This window comes from Aedes aegypti, chromosome 1 (assembly GCF_002204515.2).
Source record: "Aedes aegypti strain LVP_AGWG chromosome 1, AaegL5.0 Primary Assembly, whole genome shotgun sequence".
In the NCBI taxonomy this organism is placed as follows: Eukaryota; Metazoa; Arthropoda; class Insecta; order Diptera; family Culicidae; genus Aedes; species Aedes aegypti.
The window spans coordinates 22,990,697-23,008,052 of NC_035107.1; the positions used below are offsets into that span (position 1 = coordinate 22,990,697).

Genomic DNA, 17,356 nt, shown 5'->3' on the forward strand with positions numbered 1-17,356 from the left:
TTTCAATTAATTACAGCTGTTTGAAATTTGAAAAGCCTTAAGTGCGCAGAGTATGGGGCCTTCACGGTAAGTCCCATAAGGTCGATTTTTTCAAAAACATTTTTTTTCCAAATAACACCAGATCTCGACGTTTCATGCATTTCTAAGACATCTGGCATCAAAAAAAAAAAAAAAATCGATTTCGGAAATTTCATTTGGAGATTTTTCATGGGTCAAAAAAGCCAAACTTTGACCGCTTTGGGGGTCCACTTAATGAAGTCCGATTGAGCTCAAATTTTGCATGGGGACTTTTTTCGAGGAGACAAAACTTTTGAGCACTACCATTTTTTGAAATTCGATGGCAATATTTTCCCCATACATTTCATTGGCACCCTATTGTATATCTCTATCATGTGTGCTCTTCCCACCAGTCCCCACATGATTCAGTTAGAACTGCATTTCTTATTAGCCAAATTTAACATACATAGGAGAAGGTATCGACCGTGATTGTTTTATATTATATTTGTTAAGGCTATAGCGATCATGCGACTCAAAGATAAAGGGAGTCTATTAGAAGATTTTTGCAAATGATGGAAATGAATAGGTGGATAGGCGTCGCAAGGGAACGACACGATTGATTGCGCTTGTATAATAGCAGATCAGATGTTCCGAGGTTTCGCGTTCCCTATACTTACATCATTGGCAGTATCCTGATCGAACCGGACTTTCTCCGTGTCCATGGGTGACCAAACTTTGATATCGTAATCGATGCCGGACGTGGCCAGCAGGGGCAACGTCGGATGCGGCTGCACGCAGTTCACCACGTGCTGATCGGCCTCCATGAGCATCACCAGCCGGCCGGTTGCCCGCTCCCAGGTGAACACGTGCCCGCAGTCCGAGCCGGACATGATGTAGTCGTTGCCCCAGAATGTGGCCTCCTTTATCATCGTCCTGAAAATGGCAGATTCGTGAAATTACAACCTTTAAGCAAAGTTATCTCCCATCCTACCGTGCATTACGATGACCCACAAACTTCCGGATTACGTAATCGTAGTTACTAGCTTTCGCTTCGAGATCTTTCAGTGCCTTCAATTCCGCCTCGTACTCGGAATCTTCTCGGCTACCCGCCTTGTTTCTTTGGTTTGATTTGTTTGTTCCCCCGTTTTCGTCATCGTAGTCATCATCGTCGTCATCATCTTCGTCCTCGTCTCTTTCCCTGCCGTTTCCAACCCGTGTCGCGTCACCTTCGGACTGCCTTGGCGTCCTCGGCCGAGCACCACTCGTTGAAGGTTGTGGTTCTCCCGAACCTTCCCGTCCCCCTTCCTCATCACCCCCTCCCACACCCCCACTACTACTACTACTGCTAGCAAAACTCCGAAAGTCGTCCACAACGTTCGCCAGATCGCTATCGTTGGTCAGCTCGTTCGTGTGCGTTAGTCCGATTCGTGTCCTGGGGTCGGCCAACATTCGTGACAGAACCTCGGTCATACGATGCATGATCGTAGCCTGCAGTTGTGGTCGAGCCTGGCCGGCCCCGAATACCCGTGATGCCATTTCGCGAGCCGGACGTGCCTCCGGCCCGGTATCGGACCAATCGCCACGCAAACGCAACCGACGCACCGGCGGTGGACTGTCGATACTGTGTTGCGTTTTCGAACCACGCTTTCCCTTCTCCGCACTGCTCGAAGCCTGCGCCGCCGACACTTCTATTCCCTCCTTCGTCACATCAAACAGGTACAAATGGTCGGACGAGTAGTTGACCAGCAGCTCACTCTCGTCCTGACTGTAGGCGATCGAAGTCACGCGGAACGATCGCTTCTCCATCGACGGATTGGTGAACATCTTGACCGGAACGGTATGCCGATCGTTAGGAGACCCGGGCGAATTACAATCCACCATCTTAAGGAACCTTCTGTCGTAAATGCGCACGTGGCTATCGGAACTACCCAGTGCAATGTAGTTCATCGAAATCGGCGACAGAGTCATGGCCGTCACTGCCGAAGGGCTCAAAATAAGGATGTTATCCTTACAGCACGTCTTCAGACAACGAGTCATCTTGCGGAGGTCAAACAGCCGCACCGTTCCGTCCTCTCCGCAACTCATGAATGACTTGGGTTCCGTCGGGACTGTCAGGACTTCGTACGTCGTCCCATTGCTGTGACAGTTGAAGTAGTTCAAGTTACGTTCGTGCGCTTCGGCCGGTTCCAAGGCGACGTCCTTCAGTTCCGTGTACAACACGATGCCATCACCGGAGCAGGACACAATTTCCCGATTACCGCTCTGCGGTAGGAACCGGGCGCTGAAGATGTTTGCCCGATGGGTAGTCTTGTGCTGGAACAGCGTCTGCCCGGTGAAAGGGCTGCTGATGACGATGTGCTGATCGTCCGAACCGGACAGCAGCAGCTGGCCATCGTCGCTCCAGAAAACAGTGTTCACGCATCCCTTGTGCACCTTCAGGGTTTTCCAGAGGTCCATCCGCTGAATGAACTCGAGGCTGTCTGTAAGAGATAGAAACAAAAATGAGACAGATTTAGAATAGAGATTCCTGAAGAAAACTGAGGAGATTACAACTACTTTCTACACTACTTTTATGCACTTTATATTCCACTTTTTTTTCTACTATGTATACACTACTAGTTACTATAGTATACTGCTTATTCTACTCTACTCTTTTCTAACTTCTTCTCTTTTTATGCTTTACTATGGAGTAGTGTTTGATCCGTAGAATCTGTTGCATGCTTATGTGGAGCGAACAACAAAATCAGGATCATTTCCGGTTCGCGTAGTAGCCGCACTATAGGTATCGGTCATCCGTGTGTATGCTCATGTATTCATTTCAAATTATATCCTTATCATTTACCGAAACGAATCCTTCCCCATATCCAGACTCCCAGTGTTTTCTTGTGGAACTGCAGATGACTCCTCGACTTCTACAAATCAAGTAACACGTCAAAATTTCCCTCGTATCTAAAAATTGACCTGCATTCGGACGCAGCCGGCGCCGTTATTGTTTGTTATAATAATGAGGACACCAGTACTTACACATTGAGGATGCTACTGATCCTGAGCAGCGTCTGTTGGTTCCCTATGTACAGCTTTTCTTGCAATAACGGAGTAGCAACAGCAGACGGTCAATCATGCTCATGCTCATTAGGGTGCGGCTTATTTTTCAAAAGTTCTCAAAACCAAAAATTCGTGTGCTCTACTGAATTCAAATCACATTAAAAGAGAAACCTCAAAATCTGAGCCAAAAATATAAACATTTAGAGGTGGCGCAAGCGTGTTGAAGGTGAATTTTCAAGTTATAAAAAATGACCTGCAGTTAAGTAAACATAACTTTGTTATTTTTCAACCGATTTCAAAACTTTTAGCACCATTTTCTTTCAAATTAAATTTATAAAAAATTTGTTGAACATCAAATTTGTCTAAAATCAAAACTTGTCTTAGTTAAAAATACTTTTATCCAAAGTTTTCCTCATTTTGCTTAAAAAATCATTTTTGTTTGACCATAACTTCATCAAAATTCAATCGATTCCAAATCTGTTTTACATACTTTTGAAGCAAATTTATTTGTTTTCAAACTGTACATACAACATTTTTTTCTTAAAAATATTTTTGACTTAGGTATTCAACAAAAACTACCCAAAAACATGATTATTCAATGAAAAAATCAAATTTCTTTGGATTATTTAAGTTTTTATTCCGAAAATAGTATTTTTTCTATAAAACTTAAATATGTAAAGCATCTTGCCTTAATTACGAGTTGAATAGTGCATATATTTTTTAACATATGCAAACATAATTTTGTTTCAAAATTATTTAAAAATTGTTGCAAAGTCCTTCCCAAAGGTTTAACAAATGTGAAAAATCAGTTTCAGCTTAGGAGACAATATTTAACTGTCAAAGATTTGACAAAACTGGCTTTTTTCGTTAAAAAATAATGTTTTTGTGCATTAATTTTTATTTATTTAGTTAACATCTACACAGATAACACTGAATCAACAATTTCACGCTACAATACTCGGTTCGTGGCCGCATCTCTCCATCCTCGGTTCTGCCCCACGCTCGCCAAATCGATACGCACTTGATCCGCCCACCTAGCTCGCTGCGCTCCACGCCTTCTTGTACCAATCGGATCAGACGCGAACACCATCTTTGCAGGGTTGCTGTCCGGCATTCTTGCAACATGCCCTGCCCATCGTATCCTTCCAGCTTTGGCCACCTTCTGGATACTGGGTTCGCTGTAGAGTTGGGCGAGCTCGTGATTCATCCTTCGCCGCCACATACCGTTCTCCTGCACACCGCCGAAGATCGTCCTAAGCACCCGACATTCGAAGACTTCAAGTGCTTGCAGGTCCTCCTCGAGCATCGTCCACGTTTCATGCCCGTAGAGGACTACCGGCCTTATGAGCGTTTTGTACATGGTACATTTGGTGCGGGCGTGAATCTTTTTTGACCGCAGCTTCTTCTGGAGGCCATAGGGCCTGACTTCCACTGATTATGCGCCTTCGTATTTCACGGCTAACGTTATTGTCAGCCGTCAGCAAGGATCCAAGGTAGACGAACTCGTCGACCACCTCGAACGTATCCTCGTCTATCGTAACACTGCTACCTAGGCGAGCCCTGTCGCGCTCGGCCCCACCAGCTAGCATGTACTTTGTCTTGGCCGCATCCACCACCAGTCCAACTTTTGCTGCCTCGCGTTTCAGGCGGGTATACAGGTCTGCCTCCTTTTCAAATGTTCGGCCGACGATGTCCATATCATCCGCGAAGCAAACAAATTGACTGGATCTCGTAAAAATCGTACCCCGGCTGTTAAGCCCGGCTCTCCGCATAACACCTTCTAGCGCAATATTGAACAACAGGCACGAAAGTCCATCACCTTGTCGTAGTCCCCGGTGGGATCCAAACGAACTGGAGTGTTCGCCTGAAACCTTCACACAATTTTGCACACCTTCCATCGTCGCTCTTATCAGTCTCGTGAGCTTCCCGGGAAAGCTGTTCTCGTCCATGATTTTCCATAGCTCTACGCGGTCGATACTGTCGTATGCCGCCTTGAAATCGATGAAAAGGTGATGCGTTGGCCCTGGTATTCACGACATTTTTGGAGGATTTGCCGTACAGTAAAGATCTGGTCCGTTGTCGATCGGCCGTCAACGAAGCCGGCTTGATAACTTCCCACGAACTCGTTTACTACGAGTGACAGACGACGGAAGATGATCTGGGATAATACTTTGTAGGCCGCATTTAGAATGGTGATCGCTCAAAAGTTCTCACAATCTAACTTGTCGCCTTTCTTGTAGATGGGGCAGATTACCCCTTCCTTCCACTCCTCCGGTAGCTGTTCTGTTTCCCAGATTGTGCTTATCAGCCGGTGCAGACAAATGGCCAGCCTTTCCGGACCCATCTTTATGAGTTCAGCTCCGATACCATCCTTACCAGCAGCTTTATTGTTCTTGAGCTGGTGAATGGCATCCTTAACCTCCCTCAAAGTGGGGGCTGGTTGGTTTCCATCTTCCGCAGTACTGACGAAGGCATTTCCTCCGTTGTCCCGTCCTTTATTGCCTGTGCTCTCAGCACCATTCAGGTGCTCGTCGAAGTGCTGCTTCCACCTTTCGATCACCTCACGCTCGTCCGTCAGAATGCTCCCATCCTTATCCCTGCACATCTCGGCTCGCGGCACGAAGCCGTTGCGGGATGCGTTGAGCTTCTGATAGAACCTACGCGTTTCCTGAGACCGGCACAGCTGTTCCATCTTCTCGCACTCCGTCTCCTCCAGGCGGCGTTTTTTCTCCCGAAAGAGGCGGGTCTGCTGTAGCCGTTTCCGTTTATAGCGTTCCACGTTCTGCCGGGTCCCTTGCTGCAGCATGACCGCCCGCGCTGCATTCTTCTCTTTCAAAACCTCATGGCACTCCTCGTCGAACCAATCGTTCCGTCGACTCCGTCCCACGTACCGTAATTTCGGGTGAAATTGATCATTTTTCACGGTTTTTCTAGTCTGTTTTCTATAATGTTAACAATGCCAAACAACTAAATGCAGGAAAACAAGTACGAAGGTGAGCCTCATCGACTTATGTACCGACGTTTTCTAACAAATGTCATTTTAGTGTTAACAAATACCTCTAAAATAAAAAAACAGGGGATCTCATTTCGGGGTGTACGATGATCAATTTCACCCTTCTGATCAATTACACCCGATTTTACGGTACCCGACGTTGCTCTCAGCTGCATCGTTGATGGCTGCTTTTACTGTTCTCCAGCAGTCCTCAAGAGGGGCTTCGTCCAGCTGTTTTTGTGCAGTTTTTGCTGAATAACTTGCTCAAGACATTTTTTTTAGTGAAATGTGACATATGAAAGGGTTGTAAACAATTAAATTAGCTTCAAAAGCATGTAAAAAGATTTGGAATCGGTTGAGTAATCATGAAGTTATGGTCAAACAAAGTTGAAATTTTTAGTAAAATGAGGAAAAATTTGGAATAAATTACGTTTAACTAAAACTTGTTCTGATTTTAGACAAATTTGGTGTTCAACAAAGTTTTTACAAATTTAATTTTGAAGGTATTGATGCTAAAAGTTTTTAAATCGGTTGAAAAATAACAAAGTTATGTGTACTTCACTGAAGGTCACTTGCGCCACCTCTACTGAGTCACTCGCACATGGAGTAAGTCATACCAGAATCACTAGAATATGATACACTTGAATATACATTTGATCAAACTAGCATCACTTTAATTTCCTGGATGCCTTTGACTTTCCGAACAACTTTGCCGAAGACTCAAACTTTCTATCTCATCTGGCTCAAAAGATAGAATTTGTTTCATATATGTAATTAAATATGCATACTAGTCCAACCTAGTGGCAAAATTAGGAACCAAAAAATTTGATATTTGGATGTCCTTTACTTTATTTCTGTTCTTTACTTGCCGAAGACTCGAACTTTCTATCTCTTATGGATCACAAGCTAGAATTAGTTTAAAATGCTCAATTTTTCATGCTCACTAGCGCCACCTAGCGGCAAAATCGCGAAAAAAACTGTTCGCTTTCCGGATGTCCTTGAAACCCCTGAGCAACTTTGCCGAAGACCCGAACTTTCTATCGCTTATGGATCACAAGCTAGAATTAGTTTAAAATGCTCAATTTTTCATGCTCACTAGCGCCACCTAGCGGCAAAATCGCGAAATAAACTGTTCGCTTTCCGGATGTCCTTGAAACCCCTGAGCAACTTTGCCGAAGACCCGAACTTTCTATCTCTTATGGATCACAAGCTAGAACTAGTTTGAAATGCTCAATTTTACATGCTCACTAGCGCCACCTAGCGGCAAAATAGCGAACTAAACTGTTCCCTTTCCGGATGTTCTTGATCCCCTGAACAACTTTGCTGAATATCGCTTCTTTGCAAGTCGTAAGGATCTCGAGATATAGCAATGTGAATTTACCTGTTTTGAGGTGATGCTAAACTTTTCAGGGTGATTCAATATTCAGCTGAGTGTTGCAATACTTATTTAAGTGAGTCCGTATTTATGACGGGTAGTGTATGTTTTACTATGCTCTATTCCATTCTACCATTGAATGTTCTCCTATCAACTTTCTACGGAGCTCTACTTTCTACGTTTCTTTACTTTTAATGATACATTGCTTTCTATTTTACTCTACCTTAATTTATACACTATATGCTACACTAGCCGATTTTTTAACTCTTGACCCTACTACTTACTATTCTGAATTCATCATCATCTCTTATGATTTCACGAGCTAAATGGTTTTGGACTAGCCGAATCATCAGTTCGAAAAAAGCTGATGATTTCTAAAAGAAGCAGGTTTAAAAAAAATACAAAATTTTTCGTCAAGTAGCCTCTGCTATTTTTTTCGTATTACTCTATTTTCTTTTCAAAACTACTCTAATTTATGTTTTACCTTATCTTAACTTTGCTATATTACACTACTTAACTTTGCTTTGTACTTTACTGCACATTTTGTTCTACCTTTCAAAAATTCTTTTGTAAATAATTTTATTTTAAATATCGAGGTATACTGACCATACTTGCATAACAGTCCCATATTCTATGAGATTTAAATTGAGATGAGATTAAATTGGACTGTTATGCGAGAATGGGCAGTATATTGTGTAAGACAACTATCGTCCTAATTACATTCTTCCCTTATTTCTACTCTCTATCAAACTTTATTTTCTGCTCTACTCTACGTTTTATGCTACTTTATTATGTATAATAATAAACATTTATTGTACTTTCATCTATAATGCTCTACTTTATTGTACCCTACCTTATACTATACTCTACTTTTCTAATATCCAATTTACTCAACTTACAATTATACTTTCATAATCTACACAGGAGGTTCTCATGGACTCTACTTTCTACCGTATCCTACTATTTCTCAAATATTCAATTTCTTCCTCCTCTACTGTACCACTACCTCTACTACTTCACTTAGGCGGCATCCACAAATTACGTAACGCTCTAGGGGGAGGGGGGGAGTAGGCCCAAGCGTTACGACTCATACAAAAATTTGAAATTTTTCATACAAAAAGCGTTACGGATGGGGGGGAGGGGGTCAAAAAATTCCAATTTTAGCGTTACGTAATAAATGGATGCTGCCTTACTCGCTGCTGAACTTTCTACTCTACTCTACTTCTTACTCAATTCTACTTTGTATTACTTTTCCGTGGGTTACATGAGCACTCCAAAGCCTTGTGATGGAAGTAAGAAAGTCCGAAAGTTGGTTGGGCCTATCATGAACTGGTCCTCCCGGAAACAATCTGATGTTTTCTGCAGGGAGAGAGGACTTCAAGGCACTTACAGGGTTTTCACTATAGATACTTTTAATATTTCCATAAAAAGTCCACTAGGGTACTCTAATTAAGATATATTAGAATACCCTAGGTAAACTCTTCTGGTAAGCCCTACGGGAGAAACTAAGAATTAGATCATTTTACGAAGATGTTTCCAAGAACTGCCGATCCTGAATTGCTTGAATTGATGCGACTCAGTGAATCAATTGTCACCCAACACGCGGTAACAAAGACATTGTCATTTCCTTTTCTTGTTGCAACAATTTTATTCCGCAACATCAGTTTATCATCACTTGAGCAGAATATGACAAAGATCGATCGCCACGTGCGCAGCGATTTTCTGGGCTTTGCATTGTAATTTTCGAGAACTTTCTTCATGTTGGTAAACATTGACACACTATCGAACAGCATACATAAAAGAAATTTGCTTTTGTGTTTAAAATAATTGATTAATCGCGAGTTGAAAAGGTTGCAACAATGTTGCGCCCTGTGATTGTCATGACAATTTTGCTTTGGATTTTGTCCTTATCCACAACAGTTGCAACAAACGGTTATGAACGAGCTTGCTTTGTTGTTTGTTTTTCGTCTATTTTGATGACAGTTTGATTCACTGATGCGACTATTTTTGGAAGAGATTTTTGTTGAAGTTTTTAAAATTTCCTGAAAAAAATCCCGTCAAAAATATCTGAAAAATGAATACTTGGAACAATTTTTAAAACAATTTCTAAATTACTGGAAGAATCCAAACCACAAATCGTTTTTACTGAAATGTAGATATAAAAAAATCAAAAGGGGCAAAAATTCCTTTACAAGATTGTTTGAAAATATATTTCTCCAATTGTTTAGCAAGGCATCTCATTAGGAAATTTCGACCAAATGTTCAAACTGATTTCGTCCAAAATTTCTCCGAGAATTCTTTCAAAATTTCTAATATGTATATTTTTTTAATTATTCCTCCGAGAATGAATTCAAGGACTTCGTTTGCGAATCCATAAAGTTTGATATGTCGAAAGCTGGTTTTAGAATCACAAATATAGTGACCACTCCCGGGAATTTGACGATATTTAGAAACTTGATTTGAACATTCATGTCGCAAGCCACGTTTTACAACGCGCCCGAGAAACTGGCTCTTGAATTAGAGCAAATTATCACGATTTGTGATTAAAAAAAATGATCAATTTGCCATAACGAAGTACAAAACAATTTCAATCATTAATTATGGGTAATATATATGACCATCTAGCTTATAACCCAATGATTAAATATTTCAAGGCGTATGCTGCCCATAAACGCATATCAGTCCCATGTTTGCTGGATTTGCTATTCACATGTGACAATTATGCGTTTATGGGCAGTATAGTTCACATTTAATCATTAGCTAATGAATGATTAATCATTAACCAATGATTACACATATAAACAATAATTAAATAACTTTGGAGATGCCTTTAACGCCTTTAAGTATGCAACGAATGTACCACTTTATTGGAACTGATTTGCTTTAGGCATCGTCAATTTATTACGTAACGCTATGTTTGAAAATTTTGGTACTTGATACCTCTTTCTACACTAATTCTCGAAAACTTCCCAAGTAACCACGAAGCTATATATGAATAGTTTATGTTTGCTCTATAGTATGCTTTAGTAATATGGCTTTAAAATTTAGTAATATGGCTTTTCATATTTCATTTCAATGTTAAATAGTTCTCCAATAACCTAGCAAGGAATTTTGTAAGATTCGTTCTATAGGTTTATTCAGAATCTTTAATAGGATTCTATAAAAATTTGCCAAGTGAGGGCACCGTCCAAAGCCAGGTGATGACACCGTCCACAATTGACAAAGAATCCTCGTTAAAATTTTTACCAATACTTTCTAGTAAAAATTAGGTTTATGTGAATCCAGCTTTTATAATGCAATTCATCTCAGAATTCAAATATTACCGACATCTACCAAAATCACTGCTTAAAACGCAATTTACGAAAGAAATAGTAGACTAAAGATCCATTTTTTTCATTTTATGCATTAGGCTAGTGCACAGAAGGCGAAAATTAAAATTTCACTTTCAAATTTTTGATCCAATATTTAATTTATATTCTAAGCTGCTCAACATATACCAATCCTCAATCTTTGTGTTTTCTAGATAATGATTTTTGGATAAAGTAATCTACAAATCATTTCCCTAGCATTAGATAGATTTTAATTACCTAACTAAACTTTCAGCATCTTCTAAAAAGCTTTCAATGCATTTTGTTACAAATAATTTAGTAATGAATCGAGAGAATTTTCAATCTGAAAAGTTTTTCGGTCGGCATTCAAATCTGGAACCGACGATATTTATCATGCTCTTGCTGAATAGCTGCACGTTTACTGCTATAGCATCCGAATTTTCACGTTTTCGTCACAAATTAACTTTATTCAAACGAAATTTTTCCGATCATAAAAATGTCTGCCATACATCATTGCTGGCTATTCTCTATCTGTCCGTACCGGATGTCATCTGCTCAACAAATCTCGACCATCCTACAACTTCCTTCTCAACTATTCAGCACAATTCACACTCCTACCGCTACACTCAGAGAAAAACATTAATGACTCTCACAAACTGCTACACTGCTATGACTTTCTAGAACCCACAATTTGATTTTTACATTTAGGTTTTTTTAAGAAGTGCTGTTATTAAATATGTAACTTCCAAAATTTCACCAAGTATGTCACGCATTTTGGCGTTCCCTAAAGGCTGGCGCCCTTGGCGGGTGCCAACCTGGCCAACCGCACGCTACGGCACTGACAATCGTTCAACGAATATGTTAAGAAAGCTTTGGAATATTTCCAGAAAAAACATTCCCCAGATATTTATGTAGGAGGAATTCCAGTAGACAGTCCTGGAGGAACTCACAAAAAAATCTTTGCATAAGATCATAGAAAGAAGCCAAAAGATATATACCAAAAATTTCTTTAAAAAAATAAAAGGAAAAATTTCTCGACAGAAAGCAGACCTTTTAATTCAACAAAAATCCGCTGCTGCTAGTAAGCAAATACAGTTAAAGATTTCAAACGAGTTATTCTGATCTAGATGAGTTGTCAGACCTGAATGACTTAATTATAATGTGAATCAGACAGGATTTGCTAAATTCTGAGTATACCAATGCAGAATCCCTTGAAATTGAATTGATCAGTCTTAACATATTTGAACATGAAGTAAATCAGACCTGAACCATTAGAAAACAAAGTTAATCAGTCCTAAACTGCCTGAAAGACACAAGTCACTGGAAAAGTATTTGCTCTGCGAATGTTCTTGATCTATTTAACAACTTTACTTAAGACCGCACCATTATAGATCATCAGCATCTCGAGATATAGCATCATGAATGTTCCTGTTTTGAAATTATGCTAAACTTTTAAGGATGATCCAATATTCAGCTGTGTGTTGCAATACTTTTTCAAGCGAGTCCGTATTAATAACCGGTAGTGTATGTATTGTAAGAAATCTCGATTACTTTTTCAAATCGACGTAAGTAACTTTCATATGGTTTTGAGAAAATTAATTCAGAAGAATCACAACCTGTCTTTTAAAACTGTTTTAAAATTAATCAACTTTTTATTTTTTTTCGCCGTGTACATCGCTTAAATTTTGCATACATTAAGCTCGCGTTCAAAAACTAGGGAGTTCCTGTTAATTCCCACAAAAAAAATATTACAAAATGATAAGCCGATTTATTCAGTTACTTTCGACGTTTTTCTACCAGTGTAAAATCGGCTCAAGTAGTGTTTTGTTTTGATTCGTGGTTAAGTCACTTTGTCTCTCCATACAGCGGGGCGGCGAAAGTAGTGGTTAGGTTGCGAAAGTTGAGAATCTTACTTTCGTCGTTTTGTAAATCCGGAAATTAAACGTTTTAAAAGTGAAAAATCGAGTTGGTTCAGAGCGCAACGTGTAGAATTTCGTCTGCGAAACACGTAGAATCGATAAAGTAAGTTTGTATACTTTTTTGACTTGAGTCTGTTAGAATAAGTTTTCGAGAAATCTTGAATTGAATTTCTGAAGATTTTGTTATGGAACATTATGGAACTCATGCAAGAATCCATACAAAAAACTCACTAGAAATTCCTGTACGTATTTCTGAAGCAATCTTTAAGCAAGTGCATGTAGAAGTTGTTGGACGAATTGCTGGAGAAATCACGAAAGGAAACCTGAAAGAACTTATGACGGAATTTATATAAAAATCTTAGGGAGACGATTAATAAATTCCTGAATGAATACTTGGAGGAATTGTTCAGAACTTCTCCAAGTGAACCAATGGAAGAATCAATTCCTAGTATATTCTCTTTATCATAGAATCCCTAGGAAAAAACTTTTAAGAATACCTGGACGAATTCCTGCGAAATTCGTGGAAAGAATTCGTTGCCGAAATCCGAAAGAATTTTATTATTTTCAGAAAAATTTTTGGTCCCTCTTTTTACAAATCTTGTAATATTTTGGAAATAATTTTGTGGAAACTTTTGGTGGAATCTAGGGAGATGTTCCTAGACGAATTCTCCGGCAAATTTTCTTAGGAGCCCCTGAAATAGTATCTGAGCGAATCACTCGTGGCACCTCTTACGAAAAACCTCGGAAATCTTCCTAAGGAGCTCCTGAAGAGATGCTTGAGATTCCAAGATACAGATTCATGCAGAAATTTAGCAAATATTGAAAAAGCGTTTCCGGTGTTTTAAATGTACTTCGAGAATTCCATTTACTGGTTAGCTCATGTAAGGCTTGCGATTATTTTTACGCCGAGGACCTGGGATCGAATCCCATCCCCGAAATAGTCACAAAAATTTCAGTGACGACTTCCTTCGGAAGGGAAGTAAAGCCGTTGGTCCCGAGATGAACTAGCCCAGGGCTAAAAATCTCGTTAATAAAGATAGAAAAAAAAAATTACCGGAATTCTCCATCACTTTTCCCGAGCATCGGGAGTTCTTCCAGACTATTTTTTCAACCAAAGTTTAGGAATTCCCTTTTAAAAATCTTCTGATGATAACTTTCAGAATTTCTTCCACATAAGTTGTCATAAAACGTTTGAAAACTTTCTAAGAAATTCTTCTAAAAGTTTTTCATCAATTATTTGAAGATTACTTTCAAGATAACAATTAGTAGGGTGCAGAGCTATTTGGGCACTTCCATGATTCACTTTGGCACAGAGCGTTAATAATTAATCATAAATTTAATCATAATTAATGATTAATGATTATGATTAATCAAAAATGTTAATCATTAATCACAAAAATCAAGAATTAATCATTAATCACTAATCCTAATCATTGCAATATTATGTTTTAATCATTAATCACTAATCATAATCATAAAGATCGCTAATTTTATTCAGTAATCATAATCTTAATCATAAGTCAAACATTTAATCAATCATCAATCAATCATTGAACAAAATTTAACAAATTTTACAACATTGCTTTCTAATGTATAAACAAATTTTGCATGTCTTAAATCGTGTTACAAGAACAATGATAGTTTATGCCCAAGAAAGTTCCAAATCCAACAAATCACAGAATGACTTTGCTTTGTATCCACGGACGTTACAAGTGTAAAAAAGACCCTTAAATATTTCCTCCATGTAAGACGGTGCATTTGCTCAGTTGTATTTGATCCGAATCCGAAGACCCGGTTGGAAGCATGTGAGTGGTACCAATCATCAAATGTTGAAACAAGATTAGCTTAACGTTCTGCTATATTCAGTGAATATCTGCAGGCGATGTTCTGCCCCTATACAGATCACCAAAATTCGACATAGCACTAGGTTTTAAGCTGTTCAAAAGATTTCTGTATACTTTGTATGGAAATCGAAAATCAGTCCATTTTCCCTAGTAGGTGGTATTTCTGTTAATAGTTCCTCGCTGTTTTGTTCACGTTTGATGTAACATCGCCTGCAGATATTCACTGAATGTAGCAGAGCGTGAAGTTAATCTTGATTCAACATTTGATGATTATATACGATAAACCATGCTTAAAACTTTTCAATTTGAATTGTTCTCTTTAATAATGAATAAAGCCATTAATTTTCATGTTTATTGCTCATTCATTGTGTACGTCAAGGCGCTAGAAATTTAAATTTTTGAACCCCGGGGAAAGCACTCCCCTACCTGTAATGCTTTGTGTATAAAAATTTTCAAAATTTTGTTTGAGTCGTACCGCACGAGCCTACCCCCTCCTCCTTCGAGCATTACGTGATTTGTGGACGGTGCCTTAGGTAGATGCCATTTAATCATTAAGTTGATTGATAATCATTGATTAATGGTTAATTATTCAAAGGCCAATGATTAAATGACAGAAAGTATTAAATCTGATACAAAAATTGTTTGAGCTTCGTTACAGCCAATTTTTAAACTCAAACCGTTTTTACTGCTATCTAGATTCAAATCAAGAAAGGGCGGAAATTCCTTCAAAACATTGTTTGAAAAAATATTTTTCAATTTTTTTTAAAGATCTCGTTAGAAAATTCTCACCAAATATTTAAACTGATTACGCCCAACATTTCTCAAAGAATTGGGGTTTTTTAATGATTAAATATTTTCAGTGTTTTGTAGCTTGTTCAGAAGATCACATTTTTTACGAACATCGCAATTTTATTGCGCTTCAATATTTTAATGTTGATATTATAATTGATTTAAAAAATTTAAAATAGTTCCAGGGCACGGAAAATTTTGGAAACCTTGGGTTCTGGTTTGAACTTTAGCGTAAATTCAGAATATACAAAACAAACTGGATGCACCTAAACCAGCCAATTCTTCCGAAAAATCCAATATCTACTTCATTAATTCCCTTGAGAATTAATTCGATGGCTTGATTTGCGAAATTCACGAAGTTTAATATATGGAAAGCTAGTTTTCAGAACTACCAATATAGTGCTTCACTTTCACTTTGGAGGAATTATTGGAGTATGAATAAACAACTAGGGTAGGTGTACCAGTTATGGACATAGTGGTTCTTTATTTCGCCATACGTGATAACTTTAATGTCTACAAATTTTGAAAAGTTTTGTGTGTTGTAGAAGTTAGATTTAAGATATATCTTGACGTTAAAACATCAAAAAAGATTTGAGATGTGAAAGTTGTCAAAATTTCTCATATGGCCAAATAGGGAACCACTATGGCCATAACTGGTATACTTTCCCTAATTGAATTTAAACATTTCACTTTACAAAAAAATACAGACAATCACTAGAAAGGCAAGCAAATGCCATTAATCTTTTATATGTACAATAAACATACACACTTAGAAAATTTCACCGACTCCGGTAATTTTTTTACCGAAATATAAACCGCTGAGCGCTCAGTAATCCTTTCGGTAAAGTTATGAATCACCGAACAATCAGTAATTTAAACCAAAACACAGCTGTCAAAATATTACAAACTGTTCGTTAATGGTTACCGAGCAAATCGTAAGATTATTACCGAACGCATTGTTTTTATCAGCAGACAGCCAATATTCCATTCCGGATGAATGAAAAACATAGATATAATGAAACTTATTTTGATAATCGATAAATTTATTTCGGATTCTGTTTTCTATACAAAAAAAATATTGAACTGTATAGACATTTGGAATGCATTTCCACAGCTACAGTGTTCTGAAGCACAATAAAGGTCAAGGAATCACTTAATTTTCCCGAACATCTTTATACGTGACGTTGTAATTCGGAACGAGATTTATCACAAGATTATCACAAGATGAGCAACATATTAGAGTTTACCGGGGTTTGCTCGCCTTACTAATTCTACACTGTTCTTTAAAGTGTTAGTTTTTTTTAACAATATTTTGAATACTTTCCCCGGGTAATCGACACACCATATATAACGGCATATGTTGCAGTTTATCAATAACGCTTAAAACATCCGCTTGAAACGAAGTTTCGCAAGCTATGCTTCACAAAGCTAATATATTCGGCACATAGTTAATGAATGATTAATGATTAATCAGAGTTATAAAAAAAAAAACAATAATTAAATGATATGAGATGCCCTAAACACCTTTAAGTATGCAACGAATGCATCACAATCTTACAATTTTTTTGGTACACATATGATTAAAAAATCTGAATCAAATAGCTCTCAGCATGATATTTTGTTCAATCATCATGTTTTCAATCATGATAAATTTAACGCTCTGCTCTTGTAAACCATCCTTCTTAAGGCTCGATCTGCAAAATAATAATAAAACAATAACAGGGTGTCTACTACTCGGAAAAAACTGGAAAACCTGGAATTATCAGGTAATTTTATTCAACCTGGAAAAAAACCTGGAATTCTCAGGGAATTTTGACTACACTCAGGGAAATTATTTTGAAACAGTAATACATGGTAGACTATGTCGTTTTTAGGACACAAAATCCACTCAGATTTTTTTTTCAGCTGAGCCGCTATCAAAACGCTAGTTGACATATTCAATTAACTAAGGACTGCATAAAACGTGTTTGGACAAGGGATTATAACTTAATATTGCCATATTAGTAAAGGCAAGTACAGTTACAGTTGGGTGTCGTTCATGAGCAGTTGATACGTTGAAAACATTC

At 38.3% G+C, this 17,356-nt stretch overlaps 1 protein-coding gene across 1 annotated transcript in view; it reads right to left on the reverse strand.

The window, feature by feature from the left end:
- LOC5566179 (DDB1- and CUL4-associated factor 6) overlaps window positions 1-17,356 on the reverse strand; it is a 57,254-nt gene that overhangs the window by 12,533 nt on the left and 27,365 nt on the right. The window contains exons 3-4 of the mRNA XM_021839137.1: window positions 989-2,477; window positions 675-930 (exon numbers count right to left, since the gene is read on the reverse strand). Coding sequence (XP_021694829.1) covers window positions 675-930; window positions 989-2,477 — 1,745 coding nt within the window. The remainder of the gene's footprint in view (window positions 1-674; window positions 931-988; window positions 2,478-17,356) is intronic.